The 16,029-nt window shown below is 43.5% G+C and overlaps 4 protein-coding genes across 6 annotated transcripts; 1 reads left to right on the forward strand and 3 right to left on the reverse strand.

Moving 5' to 3' along the window:
- The first annotated feature begins 450 nt into the window (after nucleotides 1-450).
- LOC120647001 (18S rRNA aminocarboxypropyltransferase-like) lies at nucleotides 451-4,822 on the forward strand. 3 transcript variants are annotated; one of them, XM_039923588.1, is made up of 11 exons: nucleotides 451-821; nucleotides 1,183-1,402; nucleotides 1,671-1,708; nucleotides 2,036-2,085; nucleotides 2,166-2,231; nucleotides 2,503-2,543; nucleotides 2,670-2,806; nucleotides 3,259-3,349; nucleotides 3,470-3,541; nucleotides 4,035-4,141; nucleotides 4,232-4,822. In XM_039923588.1, exons 2-11 carry the CDS (start codon nucleotides 1,323-1,325, stop codon nucleotides 4,468-4,470), a joined length of 921 nt encoding a protein of 306 aa, XP_039779522.1. In that variant the 5' UTR covers nucleotides 451-821; nucleotides 1,183-1,322; the 3' UTR covers nucleotides 4,471-4,822. The 3 variants fall into 3 exon arrangements, with proteins under 3 accessions (XP_039779522.1, XP_039779523.1, XP_039779524.1); XM_039923589.1 differs by having other exon boundaries at nucleotides 458-821; nucleotides 1,188-1,402; XM_039923590.1 differs by having other exon boundaries at nucleotides 690-1,402; nucleotides 2,039-2,085.
- Nucleotides 4,696-9,693, reverse strand: LOC120646999 (aminotransferase ALD1 homolog). The gene is made up of 8 exons (XM_039923587.1): nucleotides 9,523-9,693; nucleotides 9,301-9,359; nucleotides 9,114-9,181; nucleotides 8,900-9,016; nucleotides 6,339-6,401; nucleotides 6,111-6,215; nucleotides 5,940-5,990; nucleotides 4,696-5,844 (listed from the first exon to the last, which is right to left on the reverse strand). The coding sequence occupies exons 1-8, from the start codon at nucleotides 9,543-9,545 to the stop codon at nucleotides 4,990-4,992; spliced, it is 1,341 nt and encodes a 446-aa protein (XP_039779521.1). The 5' UTR covers nucleotides 9,546-9,693; the 3' UTR covers nucleotides 4,696-4,989.
- Nucleotides 9,694-12,437: 2,744 nt separating this feature from the next.
- Nucleotides 12,438-15,024, reverse strand: LOC120648231. The gene is made up of 2 exons (XM_039924965.1): nucleotides 13,857-15,024; nucleotides 12,438-12,514 (listed from the first exon to the last, which is right to left on the reverse strand). The coding sequence occupies exons 1-2, from the start codon at nucleotides 15,022-15,024 to the stop codon at nucleotides 12,438-12,440; spliced, it is 1,245 nt and encodes a 414-aa protein (XP_039780899.1).
- A 347-nt stretch (nucleotides 15,025-15,371) lies between these two features.
- Nucleotides 15,372-15,925, reverse strand: LOC120648232. Its single transcript, XM_039924966.1, has 2 exons — nucleotides 15,691-15,925; nucleotides 15,372-15,616 (listed from the first exon to the last, which is right to left on the reverse strand). Exons 1-2 carry the CDS (start codon nucleotides 15,923-15,925, stop codon nucleotides 15,372-15,374), a joined length of 480 nt encoding a protein of 159 aa, XP_039780900.1.
- Between the last annotated feature and the right edge of the window lie 104 nt (nucleotides 15,926-16,029).

A 16,029-nucleotide genomic window follows, 5' to 3' on the forward strand; every position in this document is an offset into this window, starting at 1 on the left:
AATTGTAACTGTGAATGGTCGGTCAGCTTCCCCTCTCCCTGATCAAGCGCTAGCTCCGTCTCATTGTATTTCGATCTATTCCTCAAGCTCCCTCGCAAATGTTGACACTGACACCGCAGGGCTAGCAGCGCTGGAAGGGATGCGCAGGCACCTGGCTTCTCGTGGCGGACTTGTGCGCGATCTGGCCATGGCATGCTCGGGTTTTCTGCAATGCGATGTGCAATACAACACAAGCATTCCATGTGATCTTGGGGTGAGATGCAGTGGCTGGCCTAAAGGGTAGTGTAGTAGGCCGGACTACCCTAAATTTTAGCCAATTTTTTTTTGAGTTTTTAGACATTTTGGCCCAACAATCCAACCCAAGCCCAAATCGTCGACAGGCAGCCCATGCGGCCAGCGGCCATGCCCCGTCCCACCCTATACCCTGCACCTTCCGCGTGGGGCTGCGCCGCCACCGACCGCTCGCGCCTCCGCCGGCCGCCTATGTGTGTGGCTGCACCGCCGGCCCGCGCCCTCGTCCCACGCCGTTCGTCGCCTGCCCCTCGAATCCGGCGGACCCGTGCTAGGAGCTGGCCTGCTAAGGGCAGGCCCGCGCCTTGACCCCGGCCGCTCGGCGCAGCTCCGCAGCCCGCACCCGGCGGTCACCTGGCAGCGCCCACCGCTTCCTGCTCGGCCACCCCAACGTGCGTGGGTACTGCACGCGCACCGCGAGCGGCAGGGCCACGAGCACCAGCCGCAGCAAGCCAACAGCCTTTCCGGGTTCTGGCATCTAGCATCCCCAATTCTACGATCTCCATTGCTCGATTGCAGCCCCCTCACTGGTGTGTATTGCTTTTTCTCTCACACAATTCCATATTAACGTCACTTATAAATTCAGATATTAAGTGAATAATTGAATCATTGGTGCATTCATTTGTATTGCTTCCGTGTGTTATCAGGATGTTTGGCCATGAAGAATGAAAACATTTTTGAATTTAGCGTATTATGGGACCTTTTTAGCTATATTATTGACCTTGTTAGCTATATTATAATATTATTGTAAATTTGGTTATTATATATGATATTGTTATCGAATTGCTACTAGATTATACCGTACTGCACTTTAAAAATTTTTATCCAGGACTACCCTAGTCTCAAATCCTGAGCCCGCCACTGACTTGTGGGCGACTGTGCAACCCGCAGAACAGGATAGCCAGTTAGCCACCACCCTCCCGGCGCGGCGGTAAGCATCCCGCCCCACCTGCTGCACCCTCACAAGTCTAAAACCCCTCTCTTGAGCCGAGCAAAACCGCCGCCGCTCCCCCGCTGGGAAGCCGTTTAAGATGGGGTACAATCGCAACAGGCGTGGCCGCGGATCCTCGTCGTCGTCTTCTTCACGCCGCAACAAGCAAGAAGCCTCCTGGTAATATCTACTCTACCTGTTGATCTCTGCCTACACTAAATTTTACCGGTCTGTAGTTTTTTTCTTTATGATTCTTTGTTTAGAAATAGTTGGTCCTTCTTTGCCAAGTGTTTCATTTCACTGCTTCATATGCATTTTTTGGAGTTATTTGGCGGATATTGTGCACTTCGATCTAATATGTACTGTTCACTGTTGTATTATATATTAGTATCTTCTCTCTTTTTTTTTCCAAATGGAGTAAATCCACACTTTTAATCTTCAATTTCAGGGATGATGGTCCTGGGACATCACTTCCAAGGCACGAAGGTACACGTTTTTCTAGTATTTTTGGATATTCTGTGGATTGGGCATGTGTAGTCATGTACTAGAACTGATAATTTACTGTAGGATGTTGAGATACCTTTACATGAAAAGAAAATGTCTCAGCTATCAAATATTTCAATTTGAAACAAACATAACAGTAAACATGGCTGAAGTTCTTTCATATGCTACATCATATCATTCAACTATAAATTGTCAAATCCACCTTAAGGATTCACCAGCTTCATGAAATCACTTCACAGTTTACATCATCCCTTAGAAGTCAAAACTTAAAGCTTATTGTTGTGAATATCATTTTGCTTTTTTATACAGAAGATACCGAAGAGGAATTTAAAGGTTCGAGAATTCAGCTTGCAATGTGGGTAGGTGCAATATTTCATATGTAATCATATGGTGCTCATTTGACATTTGTGATGATGCTCGCGTGTTTGTTGTTGTATAGGACTTTGGGCAATGTGATGTTAAAAGGTGTACTGGTCGTAAGCTTTCAAGATTTGGGCTTCTAAAGGTAACACGCTACTTGGTTCACCAGTATCCAAACCCTTCTCATATAATCAGAACCAACGTACATGCTAAAACTGACAAAATAAATGAAAAGGTACAAATTCTCCATACACATGGATATAGGCGTATGAATTATCTGAAATTACAATATTCTTCAAGCTCATTCTGCTCAAAATAGTGTTGAATTTACTCTTGAGAACACACATTTTGTCAACGCCAGCACTCAGCTACAAAAAATTTAGCCGTTCTTGAGAAGATTGTTCTTTTTCTTACAGGAGTTACGGGTGACCAATGGTTTTGGTGGTGTTGTTCTCAGGTATTTTTATTAGCTATATGTATTTAAACGTTAAAAAACAAAAACAAACTAAAGATTACTTCTGGAAAATTATCTTTGAGATACACCTTTAGTTTTGCTGCTTGTTTTCATTCTTTTTTCTTTCAGCCCTGTTGGGACACAATGTGTATCCAAGGCAGATCATCATATTGTGCAGAGAAAAGGATTGGCTGTGGTTGATTGTTCCTGGGCACGTTTAAGTGACGTCCCTTTTGTGAAACTCCGCTGTGGTGCTCCTCGCCTCTGTAAGATAATTATATCTAAATGACTTCGATAAGAAACTGCACCTTTTATGTTTATTGATTGTCATTATGATTATGTATGTGGCCCCTTGGTATTACTGTCTTATCTGTTCTGCTTGAGTCTTAGTAACAGGCCAACAGCATACGAATGATCCACTACTGTAAAATGACTGGGTATAGTATAAAAGCAGTTATTCCTTATTTCTAAATCTGATCATTTTTGTCAAATTTACTGGAATTCAAAGTTTGAGCCTGTACAATTCCATTTCGGATTGGGACTTTTACGTGTTTTCTTATAAAGTTGATTTCTTGTTTTCCTGTATCCAAATATGGTCCCACCTATAAAAACAAGAGAGCCTATGCAACTAAGTCGGTCCTATTCTGTGTGCTATATATATTATGAATCAGACTTGTATTTGTTAAATGGATCTTATGGTTCATTTTGATGTTTGCAGTGCCATGGTTGGTAGCAGCAAACCCTGTGAACTATGGCCGCCCATGTGAACTGTCTTGTGTGGAAGCATTATCAGCAGCCCTCATAATATGGTAAAAAAAAATTTGTTTGCCTTGTACTGTTTTTTGAATATGTTTCTGGCATGAACTTGTAGTCCAGTGCAGAGGTTAATTATCACGAGGTGTCAGCTTATGTTATTTACATATTTGCAGTGGGGAGGAAGACACGGGACATTTACTGCTTGGGAAATTCAAGTGGGGTCACTCATTCTTGTCACTAAACAGGTAAGTCCAATGGAATATTTAAAGTATCATATGTAGGTCATATTGAAATTTCTGGACTTACTGAATTGTTCATACATTGAGTTGCTTGTTTATGATACATAATGAATGTGTGAATCATTTTGGCCAATCTGCAAACAAAAACTAGATAGATGAAGTTCTTCTTTTGTTCCATAAGCTGAATGGGTACCAAGGATGTTTCCAAAGACAATCTACACTGTTCTGTATACACTAATACCACATTGTTATCATCGTACGACATTTCACTATTATCCAACAAATTTCAGAAGGAAGCCTGCACAGAGTCATGTTAGGGATAGAGGTCCTATTGTTGGATATATATTTGAATTGTTGCAACCATCTAATATTATTTACTCATGTCAAACCTTTAGCAGTTAGATTATGAAGCCTGAATTCTTCATAATAGGCATGCTCTTTTTTACATGATGCATTTAAAGGTCAGGTTTTCACACTCTTCTGTTGTAACAATGTGCAGAGACCTCCTGAAAGCGTACTCCAAATGTGAAAATGGATCTGAGATAATTAATGTGCAGAACTCCTGGTTATCAAGTAATTTGAGTGTTCCAAAGCCACCTGTAAATGGTAATAATCTCAGCGAGTAACTTGCTTTTACACAATCCTTCTGTCTGCAAATTACTAAACTAATTCTGGATCATTGATTTTGCACCACAGAGGCAGAAAAATCACGCCAAAGCAAAGAGGAAGGATCTGAGGGTGATTCTGACGATGATTTGCCGCCTCTCGAGGAAAATCCGAACCACTTGAACCTCAACCAAGATGAGGAAAGCGAGGATGGATCTGAGGGCGATTCTGACGATGATTTGCCACCTCTCGAGGAGAACTTGAACCACTTGAACCTCAACCAAGATGAGGAAAGCGAGGAAGAAAGTGAAAGTAAAAGGAAGGGCTAAAACGGCGGGGTCTTGGCAACAGTTGAAAAATAATTGAGCAAAAGTGACTTGTAAGCGCCTGCTGTGAACCCCCCAAAAAAAAACTTGGGTAGTATCTTTCGGTATATGATCCGAATAAACTTGAGTTTCCTTTGTGTATGGGTCATGGATCCATTCATGGTTGAAAATGAATCCTTGTACAGCTGTGGTGCATACCTGTGTAGCACAAGCTATGTAAACAGAAGGGGCTGTAAGATCTTTTCCTCCTTTTTCAGAGCTTTTGAAGCACTACATCGAGTTCTTTAGGCAATGTGTAAAAATTGAAATTACTCTTATAAGTAGTTTCAAATAAAGCAATGGAGATACATGTGTAGCTCGTGCATTTTTGCGGATTGAAGAGTACCAGTATAACTACCAGTACAGTTTTCAGCGCATCATCAGCGCCTAGCAATGTTATTGATCACGTATCGGTATGTTTATATATATAACTACGGAGTAAGTGCTATGCGCTCCGTGATCCGTGTAGTTGGGCACTCAGACTCAGGCGAGGTATTTCCTGAGCCTGGCGGCGGCCTCCAGCACCCTGTCCCTGCTGTTGAAGGCGCTGACCCTGACGAACCCCTCGCCGCCGGGGCCGAACCCGCTGCCCGGCACGGTGATGACATGCGTCTTGTCGAGGATCTCCGCGAACACGTCCCAGGAGCGGCGCCCCGGGAAGCGCACCCACACGTAGGGCGAGTCGGCGCCGCCGTACACCTCCTTGCCGAGCGACGCGAACGTGTCCACCAGCACCCGCGCGTTCTCCTTGTACACGCCCACCACGCGGCGCACGGCGTCCCGGCCTTCCTCCGTGGCGAGGCAGGCGAGCCCCCCCGCCTGCGCGACGCTGGAGGCGCCGTTGAAGCAGGTGCACACGATGCGGTCGAAGTCGCGCGCCACGGGCGAGCCGTCCGCGTACCGGAGCTCGCCGGGCACCACCGCCCAGCCGAGCCGGACGCCCGTGAACCCGGCGAACTTGGAGAAGGAGCAGATCTCGATGGCCACCTCCCGGGCGCCGGGCACCTCGTAGATGGACCGCGGCTTCTTGCTGTTGGTGTTGCTGCCGTCGCCGTCGTCGTCGTCGGACACGTACCACGCGTACGCCGCGTCGAACACGATGATGGACCCGTTCCGCCTCGCGAAGTCCACGAGCTCCCGCAGCTGCGCGGCCGACGCGGCGTGGCCCGTCGGGTTGTTGGGCGAGCAGAAGAAGATGACGTCGGTGCGCGGCACGCGGGAGAGGTCCGGGAAGAAGTGGTTCTCCGGCGCGCACCGCATGTAGGAGATGCCGGCGTACCTGCCGGCCTCGTCCGCCTCGCCGGTCTGCCCCACGATCACGCCGTTGTCCACGTAGCCCTGCGGCACATGCATGGAGATCAGAACACGGTCACTGGCGCGCGCGCGCGAACCGAGCAGCTGGCTGGCTGCAGATCAAGATCACGGTCACCTACCGGGAAGGTGGGATCTTGGACGGCGATGGTCACGTTGGGCCCGAACAGCATCTGCGCGCGTGGCGCCGGGAGGAGGAAGAAGAAGGAGGTGAGATCTTGAGCAGCAATAGTGGAGATCGCAAAACATTTCATCATCAGTAAACTGAATTGCGCGCTCTAGCTAGAATATACCTGCAGTCGTGCAATGTCACACTGCGCTCCGTCCGAGATGAACACCTCAGACTCCTTTATCCCCATGTTTGGGTACACTTTGTCAGCTATGACCTTGCGCAGGTTCTGCACATTTTCGCGAAGCAAACAGATCATGGTTCAGTGAACTGAAACACGGGCTTGCTTCAGGTAACTGTAGCAGGATTAACTACACTTTAGAGTTCAAGTGTAGAGGGTTCTTTGCATTACCATTTGACCTTGCTCCGGTCCGTAACCCTGATATCCTTCTGGAGTGGATAACGCAAGTGCATACTGCAAACACCCATGACAAAAAAGTTGATTCCAAGACACAAAATCGGTAATCTATTTAAACAAATCCGTGCAATTATTGTTGTAGCTCAATCTTGACTTAAAAAGGAAAACTGGGCTGTGCGTAGTTCCAGACGTGCATGAACCCGCAACCAAAATCTACCAAACAATCTTAAAATCTGTTCAAGGGTCGCAGTCATCGAATCTCATGCCCCTTTTTGTCCCCAGCTGTCAAAATATTGGCTTGCCGAAGACATCCATTCAACAAATGATTCGGAAACTGGAAATGCTCTCTCGGGTTTGGAAATTTGAAATGATTTATTTTATGGTTGTTCAGGAGCCGTACGTCAGTTTACAGATGCTATGGCAGTACGTGTGGAAAATAGCGAGAACAGGGGAGGCCATGAGCCCATGACGTGCTTGCAGTGACGTACACCTGGCCATCAGGGTCTCGAACAAGAGGAAAACCTTGACAGAGGAAGGATCTTCCGAGTTTTCTCGGTAGAAAAATTGCAGCATGTGAAACAAATGACACAGTACATTCAGCTAATTTTCCAACTGGTGGAGCAGAAGGATCTTGGCACCTCTCGTCTCTTCTACGTTTAGGCGAAAGTTCTTTTATGTAAGCGAAACGTGTGAGAATCTGGTGATACACGAACATGACGTTAACATGTTGCAGAACTGATTTGGAATTGTGCAGAGAGCACTCATGCAGGGCCAACAGCACAAGCAAATACCCTCTGTCCTAAAGTATGAGTATTTCTAGTTTTGGAAACTATATTAAATTTCACTATGTTTACTAGGCAAATATGTCCGCGCGTGGCTAAAGACAAAGTTGGTAAAAGTATTAGATACGTATAGTTTCCCAGTGGGTTAACTTATAGGAATCTACGTAATCGAGTCATGGACGAAAGACTGGTTCGACTCGCATACGGGATGGACTAAGGCCTACCTGTTAATGACACAAGGCGAACAAAACTAAAAATTTAGGTGAAACATTACGTGCTTTAGAAATAGGTATACATATAGAAGAGTATTAAGAAGGGAAAAATCCGGTTTACACCCTCGAACTATAACAAAATAAAGTCCGATTTTCAATCTTCAACTATAAAACTGGATAACAAAGGCCATCCAATTGTTGAAACCGAACAAATTTGGCCCCTCAGGTAGTTTTGAAGGTGGTTTTCTATTTTGTGAGAATTAAAATATTCAATTTTAAACTAAAAGGTTATAAGTAATTTATTTTAAATTAGAAAAATGTGAAATGGGTATCAAAAGTTTTCTAAAAATGTAACATACCTATTGGCATGATACTTTTCAATTGTTCATTTCCTATTTTTTATTTTCATAATATTTGGTTTCTTGTAGTTATGTTTATTATTATTAAATAACCAAGATTCAAATAGAGCAATAATAGATAGGTTACATTTTTAGAAAAAAAGATTTGATATTAGTTTCAAATTTTTCTGATTTACAATGAATTAGTTTTGATGTTTTTAGATCTAATTAATATTTCTTTATTTTTTTGGAAATACAAAATCAAACCACCCAAAGGGCCAAATTTGTCCAATTTTAACAGTTAGATGGCCTATATTATCCGATTTTATAGTTGCAGGTTGAAAATCGGACTTCTGCGATAGTTCGAGAGTGTAATTCGGACTATACATTGAAATTATATTTCATAGAAGATAAATAATACTAACTGATGTCCTAAATGTTGTTATTCTTTTATCTACAAGCTTAGTTAAACTGAAGATGGTCTGACCTATAAATTTGAAATGCATATATTTTGGAGTGGAGGGAATAATTCAGTGCTAGGAAAATGGTCATCTCGACTATTTTGGTTGAGGATTAGAGAACAGGTTCGGAAATATAGGTATGTAGCCAAAAAAGTAGTACTACTTCTATTCTTGTGTTCAAGAGGATAATGGCGGGTAAGACTGCATTAACTGCCATTTATCTTCACATGCCCAACTTAATTTTCTGAAAAAGTTTGTTGCAAACTTAGCAAGTCTGACTCAACATATCCGTTATTTATGTCCAGGGCAGTTTGATCGGTATAGTGGGACTGGTCGCGGTCGTTGCAGCTTCTGTCCAAAGTTGCAAACGAATCATCACGGCTAGACCTGCACCCGCCCAGTCTTGCTCAATACCTTTAGCATTCGCCTTTAATTTGAGATTAGATCTCTCTTTGACGTTATGGTATGAATTATATATGATCTTACTGATTTTTTTTTTTCAATAACGTGTGTGACTCTCCAAGAAAGTTGAAATAACTTATAATTTGAAACGGAGGGAGTATATCTGATGAAACACCAGATGTGTCACTATACAATATAATTGGGAATCCCCCCCCCCCCAATACAATTAGACTGACAATATTTTTTCAATCAAAACACCTCACGTAGCTTTATATTGTTTAAACCTTTCCCATGCCTGCATGTTCAGAGAAAAAAGAGAAGAACAGTTCAAGCTTCAAATAAAGAACAAAGAATATATACCTCAGCCATAGCCGACGCTATGACCCTTGGAATGGGTTCAGTTGTGTCACCGATACCCAAGCTTATGACCTTAGCGTCAGGGTTCTTCTTCAGGTGAGCCTCATGCTTCCTGCTAATCTGAGGGAGGATCAGGATCAACTTCACACGTTAGCTTTAGTGAAATAACACGGTAGATTACTACGCTAGCTTGTCAAAGGGTCAAGTTGGGGTATACCTCCGGGAACAAGTAGCCCTTCTGAAGCTTTTCCATGTTCGGATTGCGAAGAACGCTGGTCCGAGCAGCTGAAGTGTAGTAGTAGTAGTAGCATGAAGGAAGTTGTTAGACATGATGAACTATCAAGAATGCAACGAGGACATAGAAACAGCCACGCCGTGGTCTTGGTGTAAGCATGCCGCAGTACCTTCACTTTTCACATGAGGTGCAATAACATCCAGTGGATGGACAGCCTTCTCAAGGATCCTGCATGGAAAATGAACACGGAAGAGACAATCGGATGATTTAGTTCCCTAATTGTGAATGCACTTATCAAGTTATCATCCCCTACACTACAAATAAGCTGAAAAAGTTAAATGAATTCCTTTTCAAAAAAAGAAAAAGTTAAATGAATTGCTGTATGCAGTACTTGGAGATCATATTTGCCGGCATGGATGGAGCTTGATTGGCCTATACTAGCCAGAAAGCTAGCTTGGGAGTTAGAATGTGATGTCGTTGCTAGGCTAATAGCAGTTGGATGCAAAAGGATGAGCTCCTGATGGACGCAGTGTCGGAGCACAGCCAAAGGTGGTAAGAGCAGTATGTGAGCAATGCTGGATTTATAGAGTTCAGAGAGCCTGACTATCTATATCAGCTAGCTGGCTCGAAAAGGCTCGCGTTGAAAAGTAGCCTGCGCCTTTCGGTAGACTGCTGCCCGGACGGTCCATCTTGAAAATGTTTTCCATGGTTGGACGCAATCTGAATTCAGTTTCAATTCTTTCAAACAGACTCTCTAGCAGTTTAGGCGGTCCTTGGCTACGCAAAGTTTGTCCCCTTGGGCAAGCTGTGTCCACACCTCACCGGCATGCCACCTGTACAGACAGCCCACCGGCATTCCATGCATGCGTTCAATCGTCACCAACCGAGAATTTGATGAGAATTTACAAGTTGAAATCTTGTAATTGACCAGGAACATTTCCAGAACCACTACATATATACATGGCCCGGTCAGGTGAAGAACTACTATGGAGATGGTTTTGTGACTTCTGGGTCGTCTGCATAGCCTACATGGCTACATGCATGCACGGCCGAACTAACGAAACTGCTGCTCCGGGACATAGGATAATCCGAGATTGCTGCACTGAACGGACATGCACATGCGCAACTTTCCAGACAATTTGCAGAAAGTGTACTGTTCTAACTGGGATTTTCACTGGTATTCCCTCATGGCCTTATTATGTGTACTTGATATATAATTACTGCATGAGTCGACGCACCTAGGGTAAACATATATGCATGTGTCGATCAACTCCGTACTGCTGGACCTCTACTAGTTCCATTATGTCTATTCTTTCTTGAGAGCAGCAAGGTCAATTTTGCCCTCCTGTACACTGGAAATTCTTTTTCGAAAGACCTTTGTACAATGGAACGCAATTGTTAATCTTATATCTGTTACTAGGTCACGAGTCATGACCTAACCTTAAAAACAAGAATATCTCTAGGTGCATATAAGCCTAACTGAGTTGATTCCTAATTCTCCTTATTGTTTTCAGGCAAGACCACCTGAATAGCTAGCAAATAAAGTCAACTCGCATGTTTCAATTCCTCCTCAGGATCAACGTTAGAAGTAGTAGCTTAAGAGTGATTGATAAATCTCCTTGCCCTTGTGCAAATTATTTATCTTCAGATTTGCATGTGTGCTTTTTGTGAGGTACCATACATATGTGCGTTTTATCATTTCAGTAAATCTTTTCTCAGTTTGTGGAAGAAGAAGAAGTAGAATAATTTGTCCTCTGATACATATAAGATCCACAACTGGCCAACTCAAAGAACAGGCATAAGAAAAATGATATGTGAGAGCATGTAATTAAGTAGCATTGCACATCCAGAAAAGGCTATTTTCAAGAAAAAAAACTCACTAACCACAAATCAAAGCGTTAAAAAATAATTATTGTCTGAATTTTCTTCTTCTTAATACGGTCAGGAAACTGAAGATTAGCATCTCCCTACTCAGTACTACGCGTACAGCTGGTTATCAGTGATAGTCTACACATGCAGTTCACTCGACAAGTCGACATGCATTCATGGTCAGCTTATTAACAAATAGTGGTTGGTCAGCTCACGCGTCCACACACGCATATAAGTACTCTTTATTTCATGCATACACATTATTAGAACATTGAAAAACTGCACTATTGTTTGATTAGCATCAGCAGATTTTTTTTACATATTATTTTCGCTATATTATATGTGCTAATATGTAAATCCTATAGAAGATAGCTTCACAGGATTTTGTTACACAGTGGCAGCTAGCGTTTGGCATTTGACGCCAAGGAGTTTTTTACCTAGATATATGGATCGGATTTGTGACTAGTCGTCTATATGGATTAAATGTCAGTATGCCACTAGAGTGTCTAAGCTTACTTTTTCTTTTCCTTTTTTGCTGGACGAGAGCGTTTTTCAACACGTTGTACTACCCTACCAACTCGATGTAATGACTTAAAAATATAGCTATCTTGGCATGCATCTATCTATCGTTGACTAGCAACCTCTTGGAGCAAGACTAATAATAATACAGTCAGCTATTGGGTGTAAGGATTCTTATAGTCTATCTCCTAACCAATTAGTATAGTAGTTAGTCCTTCATCATTAATGTAAGGCCCACATGTTTCTCTCACAAGATTTCTTCTCTCTTAGCCTCTTAGGCCTTGTCCATCGGTTGGCGATATCGCTAGCTTAGATTGATGTGGCGGTGAGAGAAACCGAAAAATTTCTCACGTTAGCGAGTATCGTGTCGCTAGCTGGTGGCACATCTTTCCGAGCAGTGAGTGAGCGGATGCGGTAATCAAGAAGCACAACAAATCGTTTTGAGTTTTTCTATTATTTCTTGGATCCACGTCTGCCGACGATGTCGCCGGTACCTTTGGAGGTGGAAGCTTGCAGCCCACCTCTCCTCTCTCTCATCTTCTCTCTCCTCCACCTCAGTATTTAGTCTTTTTACAGTCAGTTATAATAATTGCTCAGAAACACAGCCAGGTTTTGACGTTTCAGATGCAATGAACATATAGATAATTGTCACATAGAAAAGAAAGAGACATCCTCGCAAAAAAGAAAAGAAAAGAAAGAGACATATATGTGCATGTAACTGCAGTTGAAAGCAAGATGCAATGAACCTTTTACCTTGGTTAACAACAACGTGGTTCCATCGTTTGGTTGAACGTTCCACTTTTGGAGTCAAGGCAGAGTCAAGGCAGTGATTTGATCCGTCGTCGTTATTTCGTTTTCCCTGTGTGCATGTTTTCTCCGTCCATGCGGAGCTTTTCTTGCTGGGCACTCTCCACAGGTCTATACACGTCGTAAGTCAGTTTTGTCAGCATCAAATTTGTCCTTGACCGTCTCTGAGAGCATTTCATTCGCTCCTCCTGTTAGATATATATATAGGATCACTAGCTTAAGAATAGAACCACAAAATAGATTAGAGATCATAGAACAAACACATCTTAGGTCTGTTGGGATCAGGGTTCTCCTTTTCGTTTTTGGACCAAATCCCGCCATCCGGCGGAAACGGAATTTCGGGCGAAATTTCGCTAAATTTCGGTAATTCCGACCGAAAAGTGTTTTTGAATTCGAAAAAACGAAATTTCGTTGTATTCCGACCGAAATTTCGGTTTTTCCGACCGGAATTTCGGTAATTTTGACCGAAATTTCGGTTTTGTCACCGTAAAATGATGCAAATTAACAGAAAATGATGTGTACATATGGAAAAATTGAAAATTTTGGCAAAATTTCCCCTGATTATGTGTATATTGACAGTTTATAATGCATAACATATATATAACTCCACAAAACAATGACAAATACACCATTTAACACATAACTCATGTCCAAAGTCCACACATACAACGTAATACATCCAAAGTCCATTACAATTATTACACATAACTCATGTCCAAAGTCCACACATAGAACACAATACATCCAAAGTCCATTAGAATTATTACAATCCAAAGATACAACAGAGGCAAAGGCATAGTCCAGAATAATCCATGTAGCATATTCTCTGCATTTAAATATTTATGTGAAATAAATTAAATAAGTAGATGAAGCAAAACGTATAGATAATTTCTGTTGATAGGATAAGTACCTGCATTCTTTAGTCCTCAAATCTCTCTCCCGGTGGTCCCTCATACGGCTCGTCTGTTGGTGGCAAATACACGTACGTAGGTGGGTGATGTTGCAACTGTGGAGCTCCATATGGTAGGTAGCCGTGATAATCCAAATAAGGCAATGCTGCAACTGCCTGCGGAAGTGGCGGGTTCACCACCCCTGGTGGTGGCCACAGAAAGCCCCCTGCAGGGGGAGAAGTACTGTAAGGGTTGTAGTACTGACCACTGGAGGCAGAGTTGGAGCTATCTTCATCATATGCAAGTGGGGCCTGTCGACCATGTCGACTTGTCGATGTTGTTTGTCGTTGTGAAGTAGGTGCTCCATGATCTGTATCTTGTGTTGCATGGGTGAAGTCCTCCTCCCCAGTGAACCTTATAGTAGGAGATATACGATAACCACCACTTTCGTTGCCATCATTGCCATCACCATCATCATCATCATCACCATCACCATCATCATCATCATCATCATCATCATCATCATCATCATCATCATCATCATCATCATCATCATCATCATCATCATCATCATCATCATCATCACCACCACCACCAATGTCCTCACCACCACTAGGCTCAGGTGTGGTATCGTCACTACCTAACTCCTCCTCAGTGCGTGGTTTCTTCCCTTTTCTCATTTCGGGACCAATCTTAGTCTTCCTTTTTCCCAGATGTGTGTCCCCAATTGTTTCTTCGGCCCATGTCTCCACATCTTCATCGTGACCATGAAAAGAGCCTATGTCAGTGAACATCTGGCTCGGCAATGGAGTGTCAGTGAAGTCTGAGTCTTCATCAAATGCTGGGTCTCCATTGGACCTTGATTGCTTCATCCAATCTTGAATTGCTGATGACTGCCGGTACAAAGAAAGATCCATGAAACTGCTAACTGGATCATAGTCATATGGATCGACCCCTCTAGTAGCACGTTGCAGACGCAAGCGGAGGTTGTAGTTCACAAAGACTAATTTGTCCAATTTCTGGTGGCTCAACCTATTGCGCAGTTTGGTGTGGATGTAAGCAAATGTGCTCCAGTTCCTTTCACATCCACTAGAGGCTGCACACTGCGACAACAAGCGTCGGGCGACCCTTTGCAACACTGGTGTATCTCCCCCAAATGTAGCCCACCAAGCAGCTGGTGAAGTTTTCCGGTCAATGGCCATTCGCCTAGCAATGTCACTAGAGAACTCACCTTGCTTCGTCCTGAATATTTCAAATTCTTGCAATGCAATTGCTGCTGAATTAGTATCCAACATTTTCTCCAGGCCATTGCGCATTACTGCCATAACTTTCTGTGATGTGCCCAAACTGTACTGCACATAAGGGTTAAGAGCACAAGCAGTGGCCATATATGTGACTGACATCACTGTGGTCATCCTTGCATCTATCACAGCCATGATCTTTTCAAACCAGGGGTAGTCACTGCTGAACTTGCTGTCATATGTCTGCCTCATGTTTTGATACTCCATTGTCACCTCACTCAAATTAGGTGTCTTGTCTGTGTCAGCAAATCTCAAAAACATGTACAGAGGCTCAACATCATTGATCACATACTCCATATTCGCCCACCATTCAAGACTTGTGATGCATTCGTAAATGTACCTTCCAGTTTCACTTTTGAAGTGGCGGGACCGTCGGAACTCAGGTGACACTAACCATGTCATGAACTGGTCCTTCTTCTTATACATGCTTTCAAGGAACATGTAGTTGGTCCCAAATCTTGTTACATTCCACTTGACCAACTCTCCACCGATGGCTTCCCTCATCATGCTGTGTAAACTATTGGAGTTGTAGAGCCAGCTGCAAATTCGTTGCGCGCTTCGAATACAAGCATCATGCTCCGGCCACTTCCCTATGTCCTTCAGCATAAGGTTGATGGTATGGGCAAGGCAAGGCTGCCATGCAATGGTAGGGAACTCGTGACAGAGAATTTTGCAGGCTTTTTTGTAGTTCGAACCATTATCCGTGACAAGCTGAACCACATTGTGAGGCTCCACTTTCATGACCACTGCTCGTATCTCCTGCACAACATTGCCAATGTGATATGCATATGGTCCTATATTTTATGCCAAGGTGAGAACAATGCTTCGATACATGGACTTACCTTCAACAAGTATTAATGGTCCTGTATTTTGTCGGACGCATTGATGGACTTCAAGAAATACATGGTGCCACCGCTATACACCAAGAAATTAATGACCGAGTTACGCATAGGCCCCGTCCACGAATCACACATGATCGTGACTCCACATTCATCCCACTCGTTCTTCCACTTCTCTATCTCTTTCTCTATCTCCTTCACATTCTCATCCAAATATTTTCCATCTATCTCCCTCCCTGATGGTATTTTGATTCCAACACCTGCGGTCATAGAAGAGAAAGCATTAAGATCACAATGAAGGATATGTAATGTAGCTCAAAATATACATTGTTACCTTGTTTCTGGGTCTCCACGATCGCAGCTTTAAAGTATGGGTCATCGACTTTCCGGCCGGGAATACCGACAGCATGGCACGCCTTCGCCCATGCCCTCCCTAGAAGCTCTCTTGATGTCCTCCCCTTGACAGTCCATGGGCCGGTATCAATCCTTTGCTGCCGTGGACCACTGCTCAACCCTATATGGTAGTCCCTAACCCTCTCGGGGACTTGTGACTGGCTCCTTCTGAACATCGAAGGCAGCGGTCCACCACTGCCTCCAACACCACCACCTGCTCCTACACCACCACTCCCTCGATCAGGATGATTACTACATCCCGATCCGCCACCCCTATCAT

This window comes from Panicum virgatum, chromosome 9K, assembly GCF_016808335.1.
Source record: "Panicum virgatum strain AP13 chromosome 9K, P.virgatum_v5, whole genome shotgun sequence".
NCBI classification, from domain to species: Eukaryota; Viridiplantae; Streptophyta; class Magnoliopsida; order Poales; family Poaceae; genus Panicum; species Panicum virgatum.